We start from the raw sequence: 23,822 nt of genomic DNA on the forward strand, positions 1-23,822 counted from the left end.
ATTTGTATGATGATTGAAATACATAGATTGACCCACAACATATATGTTGTGATAATAATATAATATTTCCCTCACTATTTTCTCTCCTCCTCCTCACCACTTCAAAGATCAAAAAAATGCAACATGACGATGGAAAAACATACAAAGCTAGCAAAACAAAATGAAACACACATGCATGGTTTTGCATTTCTGCGGCTATCCTAACCCGTTGAAATCTGACCTTTGTAGATTCAAATGTAGGCTATATAGGGGATGATCACAAATGGGGAATCCATGTTGTAATTACCCTCCTGTTTTCACTTGGAAAAATAAGGCGATTTACTCTAAATCCGTCAACTATGACATGGTCTAGTCTGATTTGTCTATGAAATTCGACCACATCTAAGAATATCAAGGTGGCTATTATTAGATAGTTTCAATGTTTGTTTCAAAAAAATATAGTTTCAATGTTTATTGTTAAATACTCTGTTTTAACTTAATTTCCATTTATACAAATTAATGATAGTATTGATTTGGAATTATTAATATCCTATTTTTGTATATAAAACATAGCCCGAATGGTTTAAAACATGAATGCTAAATGAAAGCTCATTTTAAAAAAATTGTATAAGGAGATGGAACGTGGAAATATAATTAGATTTGGAAATATTTTTCTTAACCTAATCCATTTCTAATGTTTTTTTAATTTTTTTTTGAATAGCAATCCATTTCTAATGTTTGTTAGGTGGAAATGGGAGTCTAAAATAACATCGAGTTGGAGTGTTGGACCTTAATGGTTAATTCAAAATCGTGGGGGTAGGGGAACATCCCCCACATCGAGCTTTTTCAAATAGTGTATATAACTGTATTCTAAAGCAATTATATATCCACATTAACATAATAATCAAGCCTTTTCTTTTAATTAAAGCACTAACTAAACTAATGTGACTCATATCCCAAATTGGCCTATATTTTTGGTCACACTAAGATTTACCATACTACATTTGGGTATATAGAATCAAAAATTACAAGAAAATCTTTTACATCCTAATTCCTCTAATTACTTGGCTAAAAATAGCTAAAAACAACCATTAACCATCCATTATTTTTGGCCACCCTCCACCACCTTAGCTTCATCCAGGTGAGAATTGCAACAAACGAAGGCAGCCCATAATTGAACACATTGCCCAAAGAAAGTAAAAAATTCCTCAAAAACTAAGGGTATAAAGAAGTCAGATTAAGACAATTGAAAGGAAAAACCAAAAAAAAAAATATATATATACATATATATCAACTAGGGTAAATAATTTCTTCAAAGAGGGAAAATCAAACAAAAGAAACAATTTTCTTTTGTTTTTCCCTTAATCTTAGTTTATATGTATCATCATCAAATGAATAAAAAATTTTAAAAAATTGTTATCATTTTATAGCTCCTAATAATAAATAAACATGTCTACCTCTTGTACCTTGATCATCAAGTTCTTATGCACATTTTCTCTCCTATTTGTGTGTACCTCATCCCAATTATTTCCTGGATTTTCTCGTTTCGATGATCAAAACCAAGGACAAACACACAATGGTAAACATAACGACGACGACAATGAGGAGAGACAACCACGACTTGGTGTTCCAGAACTTCACGATATATTTGGGCGCCTTATTCCAAGGTTTAAATTTGATATAGGAGGGGAAGCAGGAATTGGTGATGTACCTGACTTGCCCCTTCCTATAAGGGGTAGACAAGAACCAATTCATTTAAAAGATTTTCCTAAAGGGAAAAAACAAAAACATAAGAAGAAAAAAAATAAGGGAAAGGATTTACCAGTAAAACCACAACAGGTACAACCAGCAGTAAATGAAGAGACAAATTACCAAGGAAAATGGGAAATTGTTTCTCAAAGTTCTGGAGTTTCAGCCATGCATATGCAGCTAATGCCTACCAATAAACTTGCCATGTTTGATGCCACTTCTTTGGGTAAATCAACAGTTGAATTGCCTCCTAATCGTTGTCGCCTTGTTCCTAGCACAACAGATCAGTTTGATTGTTTCGCACACGCAGTTGAATATGATCCTGAAACCAACAAAATCAGAACACTCAAGGTATTGTACGAGTAGTTTTATTACCTTCTTATATGCATGTCAGATCATGTGTCTCTATGACTACCCCATGTATTGGCCCTGTTAGAAGACATAGCATAACACGTACACAGCTAACAGCACACGTAAATTGATAAAAACAGTAACTAGCTTAATTGGTAAAGTCTTATATAAAACGGAATGAGAAACCAACATGCGTACTGCTCTGTAATTGTCAACCTTTATTTTCCAGGTTTTAACTGATCCATGGTGCTCAAGTGGAGGGCTAGCACCTGATGGTACCCTAATTAGTACTGGTGGATGGAAAGATGGGGAAAGATCACTTCGATACTATGACTCCTGCGACACATGTGATTGGAAGGAATCCAACATTTTGTTGGCTGATATCAGGTGGTATGGAACTCAGACAATGCTAGCTGATGGACGGTATATAGTGCTTGGAGGACGTCGTGCCTTTAACTACGAGTTCCTTGCTCCAGAAGGCCAACCTAGCCCTGGAAGGATTGATCTTCCCTTCCTTAAAGAGACAACTGACCTACATGAGAACAACCTATACCCCTTTGTTCACCTCGCCCCAGATGGGAATCTCTTCATCTTAGCCAACTTTAAAGCCATCCTTCTTGATGTAAGAACCAACAAGATTGTCAGACAGTACCCTGACTTGCCTGGTGGAGCTCGAAACTACCCAGGCTCTGCTACCACTGCCATCCTCCCAATAAACCTACAGAATGGCGACAAAGACATAGAGGTACTTGTTTGCGGTGGTGGACAACCATTAGCCTTTGGTAAGGCAGAGAAGGAGGGAATCTTCCTTCCGGCATTGGACACCTGTGGAAGGATTAAGGTCATAGACCCTGCTGCCCAATGGGAAACCGAAACAATGCCTGCAGCTCGTGTTATGAGTGACATGTTGAACCTACCAAACGGCCAAATTCTCATCCTTAATGGAGCACAGAAGGGAGCTTCAGGTTGGCAGTTTGCTGAGGAACCTATTTTAACCCCATTTCTCTACAGCCCAGACAAGCCAAATGGTCAGCGTTTCAAGGTATTGGCACCCAGCCAGATCCCTCGGATGTACCACTCATCATCCGCGGTCCTCCCAGATGGAAAAATTCTTGTTGCAGGAAGTAACACCAACCCAGGATACCTATTCAAGGATGTTAAATTCCCAACTGAGCTTCGTGTTGAGAAGTTCGATCCTCCTTACCTTGACCAAGCCCTTGATGTTTTCAGGCCTAAAATGGTCCAGTTGCAAAACAAAGCCATCGGTTATGGACAAACTATTCAGATGACATGTAACATCTTTGCTCCGGCACCAATCCTACAGAATGATGTAATGGTTACAATGTACAAGCCGCCTTTCACCACCCATGGCTACTCCATGAACCAAAGGCTTCTAAGTTTGAAAATTTCTAGCTTTGCCCCTCAACCACTGGGCAACTTTCAGTTACAGTTGGAAGCTCCTCCTAGTGGTGAGTTCGCACCTCCTGGTCATTACATTCTATTCATTAACTATCGCAGTGTTCCCAGTGTTGGTTCCTGGATTCAGCTGCAATAGTTTGCAGGGTTTATCAAACATTCAAAAATGTAAAAAAGTTACTTGTATTGATCAACTGTAGTTTCAAATTTTGGTATGTCTCAACTTCTTTTTTTTTTAATCATTTTTTTTTTTTTTTATATAAATGTATTGTTTTATGTAATGTAGTTCCAAATTACAATGAGTTGTTCTCAAACACGGCCATGGACTTTTTTATTACTTTTATTTTTGGTAGAGCAGATGTTTTTACATTGAAAAATCCTTGAATTCTTAAACACTAAAGGAATATCTAACAAAACAAATAATTTTCTAATAGCAGCCACCTCTTGAGAAGTCTACTAAATTTAAATAGAGGAAAGAGCGTAAAATATTGATGATATCAGCAGCATTAGGTTTTGTTATATACTACAAAATCATAAAGAGGTGAGTTTTATGTAACTATTTGTGCTGTCTAAGATTGTTGTGTATAATACATTTTTCCTATCAATGAAAAAAAATAAAATTGTATACATTTAAATCACCCGGCTAACCTCTTGTACTCAAGGAGTCATGGCCACTTAGCTGAAAGAGCTTGTCTGATAAAAACAGCCTGCTCACCTAGGCGGATATCTTCCTCTCTGCTTTGGAAGAATGTGGCAGTAAACAACATAACCAAAAAATTGATCTGAAGAAGGCGAATGTAAAGACCATGACAAAAACTAGCTGAAGAAGGCAAATGTAAAAACCACGGCAAAAACTACCTGAAGACGGAGAATGTAAAAACCATGACGAAAACACCTAATGTGAACGAATCTCTCAAAGACCTAGCAAAAACAATCAGTCGCATGCAGGGAAAGAAGTTAACATCGCACTTTCATAAATAGAAGCGTGATACAGAAGGGAAAATGACTTCCAACAGATCAGATAAATACCCCCTCACTTGCACTAATCATATAAAAATATAGGCATCACTTTTATAAGTTCATTGCATTACATAATACTATATTAGTCTCTTTCATTTGGCCAACTGCATTAAAGAATAATAGAAGTTCAGATTTATAGAAGCATAGCATGAATAATTTTATAAAGTATTGACCAACTAACAGCTAAGAGAGAATCTAATGCTCTACAACGCCTGATGCACGTTTTTACCCCAAAGACCACAACTCCATGTCTTCAATTCATCCTAGCACATAAAACTTTAGTCCTCTGCACGTCTATTACCGCGTTCCAGCTTTGCAACAATGTTGTAACCTTGTACTTGTTCAGTTTTATATGAAATGTACGGAGATGATTTTCTGCAATTGAATAAATTCAATGTACAGGGGAATTTTTATTATTTGAAAGTTGAAACAACTATAATTAATAATTTGAATCATATTTTTGTAATTTCAGAAAACAGGATTTTTGTCAAAGGCTTATTAGATTGAAAAGAAAAAAAAAAAAAAAAAAAAAAAAAAAAATCATTGGTGTAATATCCTGTCCATCAGAGATTTACTGTCACAAGTTTTTTTTTTTTTTTTTTTTTTTCCCCTTTTTACTTGCTACTTATATTGTCATCCAAATTCGATTTATAATAGTATTGATTGGCTTTTCATCAAGTAAAAATTGTAGCATGAGAAAATCAACATAAAAGCTGAGACTAGGCATTTAAAAAAATAAAAGAACAATGCAAATGGCAGGTTGAATACTTGGCAAACACATTATAATTCTGATGTGGTACAACTGTTGTAGAAAATTATAGGGATGGATAGAATTATTACGAGTGTATCAGATTTTCGTACCACAACCGTACCTTGACAAATCAATATTTCTCTCAAGTTGTATAGGGAGGTAATGTAATGCAAGCAACCTAAAATACTTCACAAGAACAACACAAGGCCAACAATGTGCAATAATAAGTAGATATAACCGATACAAATTCATTCACATTACCATGACCCTTTAAGTGACATTAGATCTAACACTTTGGTGTGACCATACCCCTGCCTCTGAAATTTTGAGTCGCAAGTTTAAGTCCTCTATAAATTTACCTTAACAAACCTCCTCCTCCCCCAACAACCAGTCAACCACCCAAAAAACACAAAGGTTAAGGAGCAACGAGATCCGTGATAAGAAGAGCAATTGCATAACCACCTAAAACGAACACGAGTGCAGGAGTTCAGGTGTTTTATCCCAGTTATTTTTTTCGAAGCAATAGTCTTTACATGCATAGAGTTAAATTACTGAAACACAAGTGGCTTGACCTTTGAAGTTAATTTAAAAGTAAAGACTAGTCGTTACATTAATTGTCAAGAACAGTCAAATGAAATAGAGAGGCCAACAGAACTACAAAATATTAGAGACAACGAGACGCGGATCAGGACCATTTCAAAGAAAATTATAAACTATATTTTTGTTATTTTGTATACATGGTATTCATTCAATAAGACGGCATTGCAAGAAGCTATATAAACAATGTCATACCAATGGAAGAAGCATCCCACAATAACAACTCTCAAGGCATAAAAAAATCAAAAAATAAAAAAAAGAAAAAAGAGAAATGGGAAACCTGAAAGCAATTCTCATAGCTTTCTTTGCCTCTGCAATTGCTCTTCAAGCATGCTCGGTTCGTGCCACGTTATCAGACAGTACCAATTTCTACTGGGGTGAAACCCGTGGCAAATATACAGGTCCAGACAGTGTTGATCTAGTGTTGACAGAAGAAGGAGGTATGTACCTGCAGCAAATTCTGCTTTCATTAATGGATATTGTTCTATGATTTCTCATGCAACATACGTATGATTAGAAAGCAAACCAGTTCAGTAAAATAAATTGTGTCGTTTAGGATGCATTCCATTCAATCACAAGATATCAGATAGATAGTTTTTTGAAATCTATACATCAGAAATTTTATGGTGAACAAAAGATAATATTAGTAGACAACTTGACAAGCTAATACTATTGTCCTAGTTTTAGAAACTGATTGTAGCAAAGTTGTCAGCCCCCATTAAGGGCAGCACGAATATCTCTTCGTCACAGTCTTAATACTGCATGAAAATTACTTGCTAAAGGCCTTAAAGTTGAAACCGTCTAATACAACAAAAATGTCTGCTTCTTTATCAGGAACTGGAATAAGGTCAAATGTCAGTTACATGTATGGATCTATTACCTTGGGACTCAAGCTGCCCTCTGGCAATTCAGCTGGAACTGTCACCACCTTCTATGTAAGTATCCTCCTATTCAAATTTGTCGTAGCGTTGTATCCAAGACATACCGCTTACATTTGTGTTCCTGCAGCTGTCTTCTGCTAATAAGGCACATGATGAGATAGACTTCGAGTTCCTTGGGAACACTACAGGGGAGCCTTACACAATCCACACAAATATTTTCACCCAAGGAAACGGTAGTCGTGAAGAACAATTCAAGCCTTGGTTCAACCCTTCTGATGGTTATCACTTCTACACCATTTTCTGGAACACCTACGCAGTTGTGTAAGTTACAAATCTTGAAATTACTAATGAAAAACACTTACTCTTCTCCCTCCCCACCCTCTTCTCTAATTCATGTTAGGTTGTTTGTATTAGTTATTTACAAAGATGTTATTATGGTAGCTTCCATGTGCAGGTTCACCAATATTTTTGCGAAACAACCAAAAGCCAATGTCTTTCCATATTAGTTTAAAGCTTGGCTATTACTTTTAAACCAGATAACAGCTTTTCTGTATTTACCAAACATATTATTTGGATGATCACATAAAAAAAATAAAAAAAAATTAAAAAAATAAAAATATTAAAAGTCAATCACCAAATTAAGGTCTTAGTCAAACAGAAACACAAAGAAGAAAATCCCCAAAAAAATCTAGATTTAGATTATATCCTAGGAGCTAAAATTTTCTCCTTTGCATTTATCAGGTGGATGGTAGATGGTGTACCAATTCGAGTCTTCAAAAACTTTCATGACTCCAAAATCAACTTCCCAGATGCACAACCCATGAATACATATTCCAGCTTTTGGAATGCTGATGATTGGGCAACCCAAAAGGGGGCTGTCAAAACTGACTGGAGCCTCGCACCATTTACAGCAAGCCTAGAAAACTACAACGTAGATGGTTGCTACTGCTGGAATACCGAAACCTGTGTGGAAACATGTAGCAACGCAGGAGATTCTGCTAACTGGTGGACCCAAGAAAGTTACACTAAGCTCAGTGACAGTCAGAAACAACAGATGACCGATATCAGAAACAACTACATGATCTATAACTACTGCACTGATTACAGTAGATACAATGCAGAATACCCTAGACCAAAGGAATGTGATCTTGCACAGTATTAATATCATGATCATGAATGAACCTCTGAACAAAGCAAGGCGTCTGCAGCAGAATTGATGCTATGAGCTTTACAAGATTCTTTTTTCCATTTTGTTCCATGTTTTCATCCTTAATATTTCATTTCAGTAATACTATTCAATTATGAATTCTTGATTCTATACAACATACATACATACATACATTACCTACAAATAATGGTTTCTTGGTTTGCTATTAACGCTATTGTTTTGTATCAAATACATTATGGTTTTTATTTACCTTTCTCCTCCGAAAATTAACTACATATGTCAATCATATGACTACAAAATCGTCAAATCAACCCAATTGTATCTACCTCTAGCACATGGCACACCACCCCCCCCCCCCCCCCCCCCAAACACACCAAATAAACAACAACAATGCTTGTTTTGAAAGATTATAATCATTTCAAACCCGTTAGATCATTTGCAAATGAAAAAGAGCAGTTAAGACCAAACAATTGCTGGCCTAGAAATGAAGAAAAATAGAAACTAGTAATACTCATTTGGGGAAAAAACATATGCTAAGCCAAATGAGCATTAAGGGTTTGTTTGTTTCAACTAATATAATCTTATATTAAGTTCTGATAGTTGATAAATTCAGGAAAAATTAATACGTGCGGCCTATGTTGTGCTTAGTGCTCACACGGTCACGCTTGGGTGTAACTTTAGCTTCCTTATAGTTAAAAATTACGAGAATGGAAAAACTTAATTATTTTGAAGGGTAACTCCTTAGTCCTTAGAGCAACTCCAATGGTTGTAGCTAGAGACTTGCTTGCAATTTTCAAAAGTCTCTAACTATTAGCTTGACCATTTGAGTTAAAAAATACAATTAGCTTGGCCAAGCAAATTAGCTCGCCCAAGCTAATTTGCTTGAGAAAAAAGTTTCCAAAATTTTTGGAGATTAATATATTAAAATAATTAAATTTATAAAAGTAAGCTAATGGCTAACTATTAGGGCACAAAATAGCTACAAAGAGAATTAGCTTGAAATTATATGTAATATGACAAGCTAATTTAACAATTAGCTTACCATTGGAGTTACTCTTAGCTCTTTACTACTAGGATTAGAGTGAGTTATAATTTCACCTTTACTTTTGAAGAAAAGTTATAATTTTACCTCACAATAAATTTCAATCATCTATTAGACTAGTACTCCTTGTTAATCCAAACGAGTTTCTAGTTACCCCAAAACTATCATAGTAAATTATCTATAGTATTAGTAGTGTATTACTCCTTGTGGCCATAAAAAAAATACTCACTCGGGCTTGTTCTGATTTACTGAAAACAATTGAATGGAACTAATTGGGGCTGAAGTGAACTGAAATGAATTGTTTATGAGAGAAGAAAATTAGGAACTGAAGTGAATTGAAATTAAGCTGAATAGAATAGGCCCTCAGTCACTTGTATTCAACAAATTTATTCAATTATAAAATTAGAAAACGCATTGTCACCAACTAAATTTACCGACTGCCATAAATCAGTCAATATAAAATCAAACTAACAACTTGCAATTTACAGATTAAATTTAACTTGTTATCAGGGTGTCTTCTCTTCGGCTTATTTTCAATTCAGTTCAGTTCCTAATTTCCTTCTCTCATAAAATATTCACCTCAGTCAATGAGGATTTAACAATTAAATCAGTCAATATAAAAAATAAGCTTCAACACTTATCTTTCCTATTCTGTAAAGAAAAAAAAATACCCGTTGACATTCGCTTCAAACGACGCCGTATCCTCCAAAATCCCCTATCTTTTTCTTCAAGAAACACCTGGATTCATCATCTTCACCGCCACCATAGCACCGCCATTATAAATTCCTACCAGAAAAACACAAAACACAATTATTATTTTTTCTCTAATCAAAATTATTGTTATAAACAAAATGGTAACTTTTAGCTGCGACACCATGAATTTACCACAAGCAAACACCATAATCTCAACCGCGGCATCCCTCGCCGCCACGGCCGTGCTCATTGGTACACTCGCTACCGATTTCATCCCCGAACAAGTCCAATCCTTTTTCTCAACCCGCGCCAAACGCATATCAAAGTCTCTCTCCTCTCAACTCACCGTTGTAATCGACGAGTTTAATGGGTTAACGCCTAATCACATGTTTGAGGCATCTAATGTTTACTTGGGGACTAAGGTATCCCCTTCGACCCGTCGCATTAAGGCTAACAAGAATGTCAAGGAGAGTCATATTAGTTTCTGTATTGATGTTGCTGAGGAGATTGTTGATTGTTTTGATGGTGTTAAGCTTACTTGGGTTCTTAAGAGTTGTGCTAATGTAACTAATGAAGGGAGTTCTAAGAAAAAGAGAGGGAATGGGAGTGGGTTGGAGAAGTTGGTGATGAGGAGTTATGAACTCAGGTTTAAAGAGGAATTTGATTGAGGACCTTGAGAGGTTTATAAGCAGAAGAGAGTATTATAGGAGAGTCGGGAAAGCATGGAAACGCGGCTACTTGCTGTATGGACCTCCCGGAACAGGGAAGTCGAGTTTGGTTGCTGCCATGGCTAATTACTTGAAGTTTGATGTGTATGATTTGGATTTGAAGGAGGTTATGTGTAATTCTGACTTGAGGAGACTGTTGATTGGAGCTGCAAGCAAGTCGATTCTTGTGATCGAGGATATTGATTGCTCTGTAGAGTTGCAGAACAGAGATGCCTCAGCGGAGGGTGCTAAAGCTGTGGATGATGATAAGGTTTGATTTCTTTTTGTAAGTTTTTAACAGGCTTCTGTTTTACTAACAGTGCACATCCTAGTTCACAAGGCTTTGTGTCCAAGGATGATTTTGTGTTACTAACCGTGGTCTATTTGAAGTGTTCATGATTAGTGTCCGTCTAAGTATCCCTATACCCTACATGGATACTTAAGGTCTTTTGTGTAACAGAAGTCTTTCATGTATTCTGTATATTGCCACTGATATCGTAAATTACTCTGATGAGGTGATGATAATTTGTCAGTAACCATTGCTAAGCCCATTGCTAAGCTTCATCTGTGAGCGTCATATACATGAGATGTTGCCCTTATTCAGTCAGATCTTAGAATCATATACAATCTGAAAATTCTTATAGTGTTACACAAGTATATGAAATTTGTCTGAGACTCAGTTGACACTGTTATATTAAGCCTCTCTTCTCTTACAATAGGTGACTTTATCAGCATTGCTCAACTTCATTGACGGGTTATGGTCTACTTGTGGGGATGAACGAATCATAGTATTCACAACAAATCACAAGGACCGTCTTGATCCTGCCCTGCTACGCCCTGGCCGCATGGATGTGCAAATCCACATGTCATACTGTACTTTCAGTGGGTTCAAGCTAGTTGCAGCTAACTATCTGGAAATTTATGGTCACCTACTTTTTAAAGAGATAGGGGAACTCTTTGACAAAGCTCAGGCTACGCCTGCTGAAGTTGCTGGCGAGCTTATGAAGAGCAATGATCCTGCAGCCGCACTTCAAGGCCTTGCTAGTTTTCTAAAAGATCGAATCAGAGATAATATGAACAAGCGTGGTGGTTATGTTCATGAGGTGATCCAGTAGTTTTTCAATTTTGATAGGGAGTTTATTTCTGCGCTACTCATTAAGTCTTTATAATCATTACTTAGAGAATTGTGGCATTAATTCTGTTCATCAATGATTATAATTGATGAAAAGTGAATAAAAGGTTTACGAAAAAGTTCATAATTTCTTTTGTTCATCATTGCATTCTGTACTAACCCTAAACTAATAGATTATCAAGGCTATCAAATTTCAATGATTTTTAAGATCAACGGCATAGCATAATTCAAGAACTTAAATAAGTAAGCAAATTAAACAATATGCAGGTCAATGGCTCTGTCAGTACTCAGTATGCCTGCTCTAATGGTTCCCTCCGTTCCAAATTCTAACTGGTAAAGCTCCTTACGTGATAGGGTGCATCTATTGAAATTTGAATGATCAAGGGCTAAGCAGGGTTAGAGAACTTCAGAGTTGGAAAACTACAATAAGATAATGAAGGAATTCGTATAAAAACAACTAGAACAAACCAAAGTGCTCAAAATAACTAAGCACGTGGTAATCCAACATGCACGGTATAACTTAACACAGCAAATTTTGTTCTGATCTAAGATTTAGAAACCTCTTTTGCTCCTCCTTAATCTTTTCCTCCAGTTGCATTTCCATTTTCGCATGACAACTGACTATTTCATGAACGCAAGTATGTTTCTGTCATAAGATGTCGTAACTATAAACTATTAAAAGGATTATGGAAATTGACAGCTAAAACAAGGGAACAGAACAGAGTGAAGTGGTGTTGAAGAATGTTCTACTTCATGATTCTCAAACAGCTCTAATTTTAAGCCAAGAACACTCATCTCAAAAACAAAAAGTTTCCGACTATTGCTCTGAAGTTATCCAGGCAACTTGATACAATGATACATATCAACCTTGATTATGTCAGGACACTGTTCAGGTATAAGCGAAATAGTATACAGGCTTGCAGAATCTGAGCTCTGTTAGTATTCATGCTAAAGGTTATGTTCACTCTAAATTCTTACCAGAGAACTAATAAATTCTCAACTATTTATGCATTTCAGACAACTGCCCTTGAAAATTCTGCACACTAAGACTATTACTAGCAGACCCACAAAGGGTCAGAGCACCACCCACCACTATTTCATATTGTAGATACGTAGAATAGAAACTTCGTCAATGAGTATGAATTGCTCATCACTACCAGATCCAAAGTTATCAATGCTCCACAGCTTCAGATGTCATAGGGCTAATATGACAACCGGCCATATTGATTCCCAGGTAATCATAAACGGGCCTGGGCCACACCCGTCACAACTGTTCACTTTATACGACCAAGGAGGTTCCACCTCAAAACCATATGGCAATGAGGGGAGTAGCCCCTAAGCCTTATAAAGTGGACACAACTTTCTTGTTTCTTCAATGTGGGATACACATCCCAATACAAACTCTCACTAATAAACTCAACCACCGTGGGACAACACACCGCTCACAATGTGGGTTTTTCTCATGGTCTCAACAAGGTTTGTTTACATGTTTATGGTCTAATAATATGAACTATGAAGTGTCAATTATCAGTGTCGAAGATTCAACACGGGTATTTGGATTGAAACAAAAGGCAAAAAATCAACACACCAGTACACCACAACATTCTCATCACCTCAAACATTTGACCAACTATGAGATCTCCATTTTTAAACAAAATTTATACAATATCAAGTAATAAGATCATCAACAATATTATAACAAAAACGCTACAAAATCGATCAAATTTACAGAATCAAATCAAATGGGGAAATCCCAAGTCCAAACTTGAAAACCCCAGAAAAAATCTAATCACATAACACAAAGCCAAACACCAAAAACAATGAAAAGAGTACCAAACAAAGCATACCCAATTCGAGTTTTCTCGCCTAAAAGCATCCCCATAAGAGCAGTAGCAGCAAAAGTCGTGGCATTGGTAACAGGAACAGCAAGAGAAATGGGGGTGTGACCAAGAATAGCGAAGAAAGAAGCGGAAGCAGAGAGATTAAGGAAGAGGGGAACTGAGTACTGCCATGTTAGAATGAGAATGAGGTAGTTTTGAAGAGAGAGAATGATGCGATTGTGAAGTGGGGTTTGATTTGATTGTGAAGATTTGAGTGATTTTTGGTCCCAGATTATTGCGCCTTTTCGCATTAAGGCGTTTGTTGCTCCCCAAATTAGGCCTACTGCTATCATCTTCTCTATGTCGCCGATCGCCATTGTTGGTTGGTTAGGTTGGTTGCTGATTTGGTGTGAGCTCCAGAAGAAGGCACTAGTATTCGTTACCTTATTACAGACTACAGAGTACTGAAAATAGCGAGGTCTAAGTATAATCAAATCAAGCTATATAAGTTCAGATCAAGTTAGGGCCTATACTTTTCGGCTTATTTTCAGTTTAGCTCAGCTCCAATAAATTTAGTTTAATTCATTTCATTTCTTAATTTCCTTCTCTCATAAAATATTCAATTCAGTCAATCAGAACATGTACAATCTTTAGTATGGCTAGTGATTTTTTGGTGTTTAGAAAGCCACTAGGGTAGGATATTAAGATCTTCTAAAACCGAAAAGGAAGCTTTAGCCACTTAGGGCTTGTTTTCATTAAATGAAATGAGCTGAATTGAACTGAACTTATTAGAGCTGAACTGAACTGAACTAACCTGAATATTTTATAAGAGAAGGAAATTAGAAACTGAATTGAACTTAACTTATTAGACCTGAACTGAAATGAACTGAAAATAATCTGATGAGAACAGGGCGTTAAACTATCCCTCACTTTCAGCATGCTTTATTTAACATAAATAAGTTCCTATAAAATTCGATTGACTAATAACCTTGCATTTGTTCAAAAAAAAAAAAAAAAAAAAAAAAAAAAAAAAAAATACTAATAACCTTGCATAAGAAATAACCTTGCATATTCTTATTTTTGCACGTTGTGACCCTAAAAACATAAGCATTCAATATATGTATGGCCATAATTAAAACTACCCCATTTTTGACCTATACATTTGCTAGGCAAAAAGAAAAATTGAATTTTGATGAAAACAATTTTGAAGCTAAGAGTGGCATCTACTCGTAATTAATAATTTCCTATATCAAGTACGAGTATATGCATTTTTTTTTATTGATCTCGGCAATACTTTGTCTCAATCTATATTAGGGCATGTTCTCATTGAGTGAAATTAAATGAGCTGAACTGAACTTATTGATTAGTGATTTATAACTACGGATCTTTGATTATTTATTATTATATATATGTGTACATACAAATATACATATTAAAATATTTATGAATATAATTAAAATATTTATGAAAAATATATTAAAAACATGAAACCCCAGAACATTTTAAAAACATATAATAATAATAATAATGATTATTATTATTATTATTATTATTATTGTCGTTGTTATAATATAAGCTTAAAAGTAAGAAATTTGGCTTTAAATCATTAGCAATATCATTAGATATAAACTTATAAGAGCTGAGCTAAACTGAACTGAACTGAAAATAATCTAATGAGAACAGGCCCTTACTCCGTATATTCACCTTATTTTTACTTATTTCAGATCAGATCAGTAAATATGAAATTACATATTAATATTAAGGAAAAATTGCAATAAACCACCTTTTATAACACCTTTTTTGTGAAAAAGCACCTTATAAAAATTTTCTTGTGAAAACACACCTAAAATCACCTTTTTTTTTTTTTTTTTTTGTGAAGTGACACCTTAACCCGATTTTCGGTGTTTGACTTAGTTTTCCGACGTTGACTTTGCACGTGTGGGTCACGTGATCTTCTTCCTTTATTTTTTTTCTCTTTTCCCTCACCACCACCACCACATCACTGCCACCCCCACCAACACCACCTCACCGCCACCACTAATTCACTACCACTCTCACCAACACCATCTCACCCAATAAATATGCTCCCATGAAAATTCCACCCCCCGTTCATTTAGCCCCATCCACCCAAAACCCCACCCCCACCTCCTCACCCCCTTCCTTCATTGAAGCCTAATAGAGCAAGCACATGCAAAAACAAAAACAAAAACAAAAAAAAAAAAAAAAAAAAAAAAAAAAAAAACAGGAATTGAAGACCACATTGTTGTACATTGGCTTCTCGAATCACTCCTAATTCCATCATTTGTGGACAAAAACGAAGAACCCAAATTTTTAATTACAAACCCTAATTTATGAAAATTCGAAAACCCAACATAATTTATAAGATATTTCAATAATTACAACAACTTACCTTACTCGAAATTAGGTTAATTGCAACAATTCACCCTTAAAAATGGAGTTTCCTTCGTTAATGGTGAGTAATTGGGACTTTGTTGGAGAAGAAGGGAGGAGAGAGAAAGTTGAATTGAAGAAATGGAGGGTATATTGGGGAAAAAAAGGGGGGGGGGGAATTCACCGGAACATGTGCTTCTCACATGTAAGTCAATGCCTGAAAATCAAGTTAAAGGACGGAAACCATGGTAAGGTGTTAATTCGCAAAAAAAAAAAAAAAAAAAAAAAAAGTAGTATTAGGTGTGCTTTTACAAAAAAAAAAAAAAAATTATAAGGTGTTTTTTTACAAAAAAATTGTAATAAAAGGTGGGTTTTTTTTTTTTTTTTTTTTTTTGCAATTTTTCCTAATATTAAATACACATTATTATGAATCTAACAAGACCTAACTTGATATATATTTTCTATATAGATTATCATATTTTGCCAAACCAGATAAGTTCAGATTAGATCATGTAAGCAAAAATAATGTTAACTTAAGAAACCCTAATTTAACAAATTAAAATTTAACTGAAGTGTTCATCTATTTAATCAAGATTTAATTTGCAAAATATAACAATCAGGTTAAACTTATAGACCGTGATAACTTTACACAATATACGACTATTCCGCTTTAATCCATGTTATTAAGAAAACTCAACTATAACCCACAAGGCCACAAATATAACAATCACATACCTAACACACATCCCACACTTCTAGATGAAAAGTCAAGCAACTATTTCCAATCAATAAATCTCTTTTAAAAATTAACAAACTGACAAATATACACAAAAAATCCTTCAAAAGCCAAAAAAAAAAAAAAAAAAAAAAAAATAATACTCTCTCTGTCCTTTATTTTTGCTCGATTGTCATTTTTGGGGTCAAAATCTGTAAATTTTAACCGTAAATTACCCATTAATCTATAAGAGATTATATAGTTACGAGTGATCTTGTTAAATTTGGCTCGTTACATAGTTTATTAATATCATTTTTTTTTATTTATAATTTTTACGTGCATAAAAATGAACATATGTGTTCTAATACGCATTTTAGAAACAATAAAATTTAAATGGGACAACAAAAAAAATAGGAGCAAAAGGGAGTATTATTTTTTATAAAAATATTATTTTACACAAAAAGACGCCAAGAGAGTCAACAAGTCAAACACAATTTGCAAAATAAAAAATCAATAATAATAACAACACATTTCTCTCTCATTTGCTTATCCACTTCCAACTCAAACTATAATTTGATAATTTCCATTATTTCTCTCTCCAAAATAAAATAAAAAAATTAAAAAAAAAATCGCCGAAAAAACCAACCTCACACACTCTCTCTCTACTTTCTCTCTCCTCTTCCCCCAAACAACCCCCGCGTGTGGCTTCAATTTTCTCTCTCCTCACCTCACTTTATCGGCTCCTTTCATCGGAATCCTTTCTCTCTCCTCCTTTACCCCCAATTTTTGGATTAAACCCTACCTTAATTCTTCAAGTTCATGCTATTAAATCCTCAATTTTGGTAAATTTTTCAATCAATTTAGTTGTTGATTGAAGTTTGATTCATCGATTATTCTTATGGATCGGATCGTCGGCGGCAAGTACAAGCTTGGTCGTAAGATCGGAAGTGGTTCTTTCGGCGAAATTTTCGTTGGTTAGCTTCAATTATTGTTTGATTTGATCTTTCAATTCTAATTTTTTTGCTTAGGTTTGTTAAGTTTTGCTTTAATTTGTTTTCTGGTGTTGATTGCTGATTTTTTTTGTTTTTTTCTTTTCAATTGCAGCTACTCATATTGATACCTTCGAAATTGTCGCTGTGAAGCTCGTAAGTTTGATTTCAATTTGTTTACCTAATTTGATATAATTTGTTGAATTGATTAAATTTGAGGTTAATTTTGATTGAGAGTAGTGGTGGAAGTAGCTTGGTAGCTGTTGATTTGATTAGCTTGCATAAAATTTTGCTTTTCAAGTAGTTAAAACCTTGATGATTAGCTCAATTTCAAACTTAGATGAATGGATATATTCATGTATTTGTTGAATTTGATAATGTTTTACAGGAGAATACTAAGACGAAGCATCCACAATTACGGTATGAGGCGAAGGTATACGACATTCTTCAAGGAGGAAGTACGTAACGATTTATAATCATGTATAGTGTTATTGCTAAGCCCTTTTCTTTTTGCAACGGTTCTAGACGAATTAACTAGACCAATTCAAGATGAGGTTCCATGGTGTATGCTGTTCGCAGATGATATCGTTTTGGTGGATGAGACTAAGGATGGGGTTAATGTCAAGTTGGAGCAATGGAGGCAAAGGTTGGAATCTAGAGGGTTTAAGCTAAGTCGGAGTAAGACTGAATATTTGGTATGTCGTTTTGGCACTCAGAGGGGGACAAGCAATGAAGTGGTGAGTTTGGATGGAAAGGATTTGACCATGAGTGAATGTTTTAAGTACCTAGGGTCGATCATCCAGAAGAATGGTGACATTGATCAAGACGTGACCCACAGGATTAAGTCAGGGTGGCTTAAATGGAGAGCGGCCACGGGAGTGCTATGCGACCGCAGCATTCCCTTAAAGTTGAAGGGAAAATTCTACAGGACTGCCATAAGACCAGTGTTGCTCTATGGTATAGAATGTTGGGCTTCTAAGAAAGAGCATATTAAAAAGATGGAGGTTACGGAAATGCGCATGTTAAGGTGGATGTGTGGAAACACTTTAAGAGATAGAATCAGAAATGAGGTTATTCGCAAGAAAGTAGGTGTGGCGGGCATTGTAGATAAATTAAGGGAAAATCGTCTGCGTTGGTTTGGACATGTAAGACGGAGACCCGAGGGTGCACCGGTGCGAAGAGTGGAAGAGTGGGACCATGGAGGGATTAAACGAGGAAGAGGGAGACCAAAGATGACTTGGTTGGAAGGAGTGAGGAAGGATATGAAGTGCATGGATTTACGTGAGGATGAAGTTTTGGATCGTAAGGGATGGAGGAGAAAGATTTATGTTGATGACTACACGGAATAATCAAATTTGGTTCATGTTAGCCGACCCCACTTTTGGGATTAAGGCTTTGATTGATTGATTGATTGATTGATATATAGTGTTATTGCTACCATTATATCCAACTCAAATTTGTGTCTTTGGTGTTATTACTCAGCTATATGTTTATGTATTTATTTTCCCATTGATATTGTGTCATCTTAGGTGGAATTCCAAGTGTGAAGTGGTCCGGGGTGGATGGAAACGATAATATCCTCATTATTGATTTGTTGGGGCCTAGTTTGGAGGATCTCTTTGTATACTGCGGGAGAAAGTTTTCATTGAAGACTACCCTAATGTTGGCTGATCAAATGGTACAAACATCTTTGATTTTCCAGCTTTACATGATTACACGAGCTCGTGGGATATAAGAATCATATGTGTGTGTTTACTGGTGTTGTTATATTGTTTTCCCAGATTACAAGAATAGAATATGTTCATTCGAAAGGCTTTTTACATCGAGATATCAAACCTGATAACTTTCTCATGGGTCTAGGTCGAAAAGCTAATCAGGTAGGTCATATGTAATGCCTTCTTTGTTTATCCTGGTATTATTGTTCCATACATTATCACCCCAGACTAACTGTACTTAACAGGTCTACATTATTGATTTCGGACTTGCAAAAAGATATCGTGAACCAACAACGAATCGCCATATTCCATACAGGTAGTCCCTCTCAGGCTGATATGTTTTCTTTCTGGGGTTCTGGAACTATGGTTTATGATCCTCTTTAAAAATTTCTACCTGCATGTAACTCCTGAGCTATCTGCTTCATTTGTTCAGGGAGAACAAGAATCTGACTGGGACTGCACGTTATGCTAGTTGCAATACTCATCTTGGCATTGGTAAGTCTGAAGTCTATGGTTCTGGTTTTTTATTGTTTGGCCTTCGGTTACTGTCTCTTAATTTAGTCTCTTCATTGTAGAGCAAAGTCGGCGTGATGATTTAGAGTCGCTTGGATATGTTCTCCTTTATTTTTTGAGAGGAAGGTGAGCTATTTTCCTACATCTTTTAATATTTGTTAATCTCAAGGATTACACAATGTACTGGTCATAATTTGTTATTTATTTATCTCTATATAGCCTACCCTGGCAAGGTCTTAAAGCTGCAACCAAGAAGCAAAAATATGACAAAATATGTGAGAAGAAGTTGGCTACTCCAATAGAGGTTTGTCAGCTCTGTCCACTGTCCCTAACTTCATTTTATGGTTTGTATGATGACTTGTGAATATATGTAATCCTGTTGTCCTTTTTCCTTCAAAGGTCTTATGCAAGTCACATCCTGTTGAATTTGCCTCGTACTTGCATTACTGCCACTCATTGACATTTGATCAGCGACCTGATTATGGGTTCTTGAAGCGCTTGTTTCGTGAATTATTTACTCGTGAAGGTACTTTATGGTAGTTGTCTTCGGTCTTAATTATTTGCAGTGCCATGGATCTAATTTTGTTGTGTCCCATTTTATGCTTAAGTTTGAACTGATTTGAGCTTTGATCATGTTCTCTGTATTTTCAGGATATTCTTTTGATTACATCTTTGATTGGACCATTATGAAATATCAGCAGGTTCAAAAGAGTAGAAATCAGCCTCAGTTATCAGTGAGTTCATACACTAATTTTTGCTCAATTTAGATGTAATTTTCATTTATTTGTACCTCTGTGGTGATGTACATTGACATATATTTGCAGCCAGCTGCAGGAGGTAGTAGCAGTCGCGCAATGCCCATGGATGTGGACAATCAAGGTTTGTTTTCATTACTTATGTGTTCTTATTTCGTCGTTCTTTTAGGAGTGTTTTAGAAGCAATCTCTAAGTTTGGCTCATAAGCATCTCTTTCTTTCTTGCTGTTTTGCTTCATTTGTTGGTTATTTGACTGGTACACTAGTTACTGCTGCCCTTTTTTTTATTATTATTTTTTCTAATAAAAAAATAATGTCAAAAGCTGTCGTCTGTATACCTATTGTAAAGATTTGGTTATCTATCTTTTAAAAGGATTAAAGATTCTGAAATATTTATGTTGTGAAAATTTGTGAAACTTAGGCCCTTTAGAGTCTTCATGAGGCAAACCATCATAGCTTTTGTTTTCTTCTAGAGTGACGTTTGTGAAAGATCATTTTCTTAACCTCTGCCACTCCACCCTGCTCCCAACCCTTAAATCCAAAATCATACAGAAGAGTAACAAATTATGTTCCTTAAGTTGTTGCTGTTGGAAAGGGGGGGAAGGCGAGGAAAAGCATTTTTTTTTATTTCTATAGTCAGTAGTCTAGGAACTTTTCAAGTTCTGTTTGTATTATCTACGTACTTGATTATATCTCAATGTTATGCTATGGGATTTTGTTCCCTCTGCTTTAGAGGCAATTTTATAGTTCACTTGCAAGACCTATTCTATGCTGCCTAATGGAGCTGAGGCAGGGTAACATTCTTTGTATATTAGCTTCGTTGTTGTATTTTTTGGTATTGTGAATAGCTATAAAATGAGGGCTCTTTTTGAAGTCTTTGTAGTCATTACATGGGCTGGATTAATGCTGTATGAATTTTCAGGTTAAATAGTGACGATAATTAGTCAAATTGTGGCCATCAACAAAAAAATTATTGTAGATGTTCAGTTTTGTCAAATTTTTAAAAAACCCTTTATCTTTGAGTGTTTGAAGGAAGATTTACACTTCATTGTTTAATTACTATAATGTTTTCAGGGGGGCAATATGCCATGCATGCTCATGGTATCACTGACCGTGCTAGAGGGGGCAATGGTGCAGCTTCTGATGCCCGCATGCATTCTAGTTTAGCCGTTGAGAAAAACCGGACATCTGAAACCATGGCATACAAAGATGTAAGTCTATTTCAACACTAAAATCTAATGATGTGGCCGGTTTTTATGTTTATTTTTATTTTTGTAATAATTTCCAACATTTGCTTCGATCTGAACTTAATCTTTTGTGAATGTTCAGTTGCCATCAACTTCATTTTCTTCACAAGGGGTCTTGAGAAAAGATGCTGCTGATCCTGTTAGGCCCACCGAAGCTACAAACTCGAATCAAGAACATGTTAATAAAACTGGTCCTTCAAGCAGATGGATTTCTCCCCTGATGCGAATTTCATCTGCAAAGTGATTGAAGGTGGTAATATTATCTCTGGACTGCTGAATCTGTTATTGTGCAATGTATTGACATATGTTAAAAATGATTACCTATCCTCCCTCCAGGTGAAGATTATGCTGGATGATCTCTTAATGCAAATCTCTGGGCACCTGTTGCACCTCAGTTTTGCCGCAACCGTTGCTATTTGAGCTTGTACCGTGCAAGACATTCTCAGAAGTGCGGCAAATATATTTGGACTTACAGTGTATGACCTAAAAAAGCTTGGTGCAACTGGTGTGCTGATGCCATGAATCGCACACATCACTCTTGTATTTACAATCCTGTGTAATATGACAACTTGTGGCATATTCATCCGTGTGTGTTCCATAAAGGTTGCAGAATCCTCTCTGCCACACGGTTGTCCTCTACAGCATTCATCTATTTGGTTCATGGTTTTGTGAGTTGCATTTTGTACTTTTATGAGAATCAGGTGTATGTGACAGTCGTAGCAACATACATTAGCTTGACTATTATTAATTCTCTTCTGATCTTAATAAAAAAGTTTGGTGGTGTTTATTGTACCTCTTCATTCTTGCTACTCTATAAAGAAGGTGTCAGTTAAAAGGAAGTTTACATCATATCTCATATGCAAGTGCTCTATTGAGACTTTACTTGCAAAATTTTGTTGTCACTGTTTTCTCTTTTCAAAAAGCCTTTTCTTAACTACTGGCAAATTGATACTATTGAATCCTGTTTTCATGGGCAATTTTCAAATTAATTTTCAATTTCTTTGATTTCTTATATTACATTGTCTAAACTAATGGATTTTGTATCTGTGCTTCTTGCATAATCTTGGCTCGTTATCTTTCAGCATCTGCAATTATATATACTTCTTTTGTTTTCCATGTTTCACTGTTAAAATTTTGAACATCAGTTCTACAATGCACTTTCACAATGTATTCTGTTATCTGACCTCTTTCTGCATATCTATTGTCTGGTCTTACTGAGTTCCTTGGTAGTCCCTGGAATCATTCTGCAGTATAAGGTCTTCTTCTTATCCTACTTCTGGTATTATGTATGCTTCCTGTCCCACTTCCTTTTCGCCCTGATTTTTTTTAATCTCATGATTTCTGTCTCATGTCTGTTTTCAGTGTCATAAATATGCTTTAATCATTCTGTATTTGTATCAATTACAGAATGCTCTGTATTAAATTTTTTTCCTAGACCTGTTTTTGACCTTTTCTTTCGTGTCTGAAAGTGAAACCATATCCTGTATTGAATCTTTTCTTCTTTTGGATCTTCATGTAACCAAATGGGTCCAAATCCCTTAGTTTTACGTGCAATATTCTTTTTTTTCTGTTTTATGAAAACTTTGACAAAGGAGCATGCTGCATATTGATGATACTTGCTATTAACTGCTCCCATAGTTATTCGATCCTTTGAGTTCACACTTTATGCTCTGCAGGGATTTTCAGAATAAAGATATGGAAGGTCCTTGGTGTTCCGACTTCCGAGTACATCTCAACACGCCTCTTCTTGTGATTGCACAAGGATGAAGTCTACTGGTCTCTATATTTGGAAGTTATTTTTGTTACGGAGTACTATTTAGCTCCCGGTCAAATGCTGCTGGTGAACTCTCCAAGATCTTGCGTTGATCATAACTGCTTTGGAACAAGGATTATGTGGCACACTGGCACTGTAGTGTAGGGCGGTGTAATTTCTTCTTTTAAACTGCTTCATCTGTTGGAGCTGTGGGGTTAAAAATCCAGGTCTGCAAATTCATTGCTCTAGCCACCTGAGCTTTTGCCAGCACTCAGCAGTGTTTATGGAGTATAAGCGACAAAGCTCTGATTACATATATGAAGAGTTTACTCCTATTTTTTCATAGAATTTGAGCAGTGCCCGCTCATCTATTGCCTGCCATATGCAAGCCTGATGGGATATGGTGTGCTTAAACCCTCTCTATCTATCTCTATCCAAG

At 35.7% G+C, this 23,822-nt stretch overlaps 2 protein-coding genes and 2 pseudogenes across 3 annotated transcripts; all 4 read left to right on the forward strand.

Annotated features, from left to right (window-relative positions):
- The first annotated feature begins 1,428 nt into the window (after positions 1 to 1,428).
- On the forward strand, positions 1,429 to 3,869 carry LOC145577616 (aldehyde oxidase GLOX1 pseudogene; annotated as a pseudogene).
- Positions 3,870 to 6,097: 2,228 nt separating this feature from the next.
- LOC145578608 (putative xyloglucan endotransglucosylase/hydrolase protein 26) lies at positions 6,098 to 7,964 on the forward strand. Its single transcript, XM_081635905.1, has 4 exons — positions 6,098 to 6,303; positions 6,698 to 6,798; positions 6,872 to 7,065; positions 7,486 to 7,964. Exons 1-4 carry the CDS (start codon positions 6,135 to 6,137, stop codon positions 7,904 to 7,906), a joined length of 885 nt encoding a protein of 294 aa, XP_081492031.1. The 5' UTR covers positions 6,098 to 6,134; the 3' UTR covers positions 7,907 to 7,964.
- A 1,831-nt stretch (positions 7,965 to 9,795) lies between these two features.
- Positions 9,796 to 11,612, forward strand: LOC145578609 (AAA-ATPase At3g50940-like; annotated as a pseudogene). The gene is made up of 2 exons (XR_014098892.1): positions 9,796 to 10,625; positions 11,074 to 11,612. The product of XR_014098892.1 is annotated as an AAA-ATPase At3g50940-like (transcript).
- A 5,373-nt stretch (positions 11,613 to 16,985) lies between these two features.
- Positions 16,986 to 22,422, forward strand: LOC145579890 (casein kinase 1-like protein 3). Its single transcript, XM_081637183.1, has 15 exons — positions 16,986 to 17,386; positions 17,517 to 17,557; positions 17,790 to 17,859; positions 18,931 to 19,079; positions 19,183 to 19,278; positions 19,362 to 19,432; positions 19,550 to 19,611; positions 19,692 to 19,755; positions 19,849 to 19,933; positions 20,029 to 20,155; positions 20,281 to 20,363; positions 20,454 to 20,508; positions 21,458 to 21,594; positions 21,713 to 21,880; positions 21,967 to 22,422. Exons 1-14 carry the CDS (start codon positions 17,311 to 17,313, stop codon positions 21,872 to 21,874), a joined length of 1,278 nt encoding a protein of 425 aa, XP_081493309.1. The 5' UTR covers positions 16,986 to 17,310; the 3' UTR covers positions 21,875 to 21,880; positions 21,967 to 22,422.
- Positions 22,423 to 23,822: the final 1,400 nt, after the last annotated feature.

Source organism: Chenopodium album, chromosome 14 (genome assembly GCF_948465745.1).
Source record: "Chenopodium album chromosome 14, dcCheAlbu1.1, whole genome shotgun sequence".
In the NCBI taxonomy this organism is placed as follows: Eukaryota; Viridiplantae; Streptophyta; class Magnoliopsida; order Caryophyllales; family Amaranthaceae; genus Chenopodium; species Chenopodium album.

What these genes read in the sequence shown, in the direction of transcription:
- LOC145578608 (XM_081635905.1), top strand. Translation starts at nt 6,135, where the DNA reads ATGGGAAACCTGAAAGCAATTCTCATAGCTTTCTTTGCCTCTGCAATT. An exon ending in AGTGTTGACAGAAGAAGGAG is followed by an intron (nt 6,304 to 6,697) that starts GTATGTACCTGC and finishes CTTCTTTATCAG; the next exon opens with GAACTGGAATAAGGTCAAAT. An exon ending in TGGAACACCTACGCAGTTGT is followed by an intron (nt 7,066 to 7,485) that starts GTAAGTTACAAA and finishes TGCATTTATCAG; the next exon opens with GTGGATGGTAGATGGTGTAC.
- LOC145579890 (XM_081637183.1), top strand. Translation starts at nt 17,311, where the DNA reads ATGGATCGGATCGTCGGCGGCAAGTACAAGCTTGGTCGTAAGATCGGA. An exon ending in TAGGTCGAAAAGCTAATCAG is followed by an intron (nt 19,279 to 19,361) that starts GTAGGTCATATG and finishes TGTACTTAACAG; the next exon opens with GTCTACATTATTGATTTCGG. An exon ending in AATCGCCATATTCCATACAG is followed by an intron (nt 19,433 to 19,549) that starts GTAGTCCCTCTC and finishes TCATTTGTTCAG; the next exon opens with GGAGAACAAGAATCTGACTG.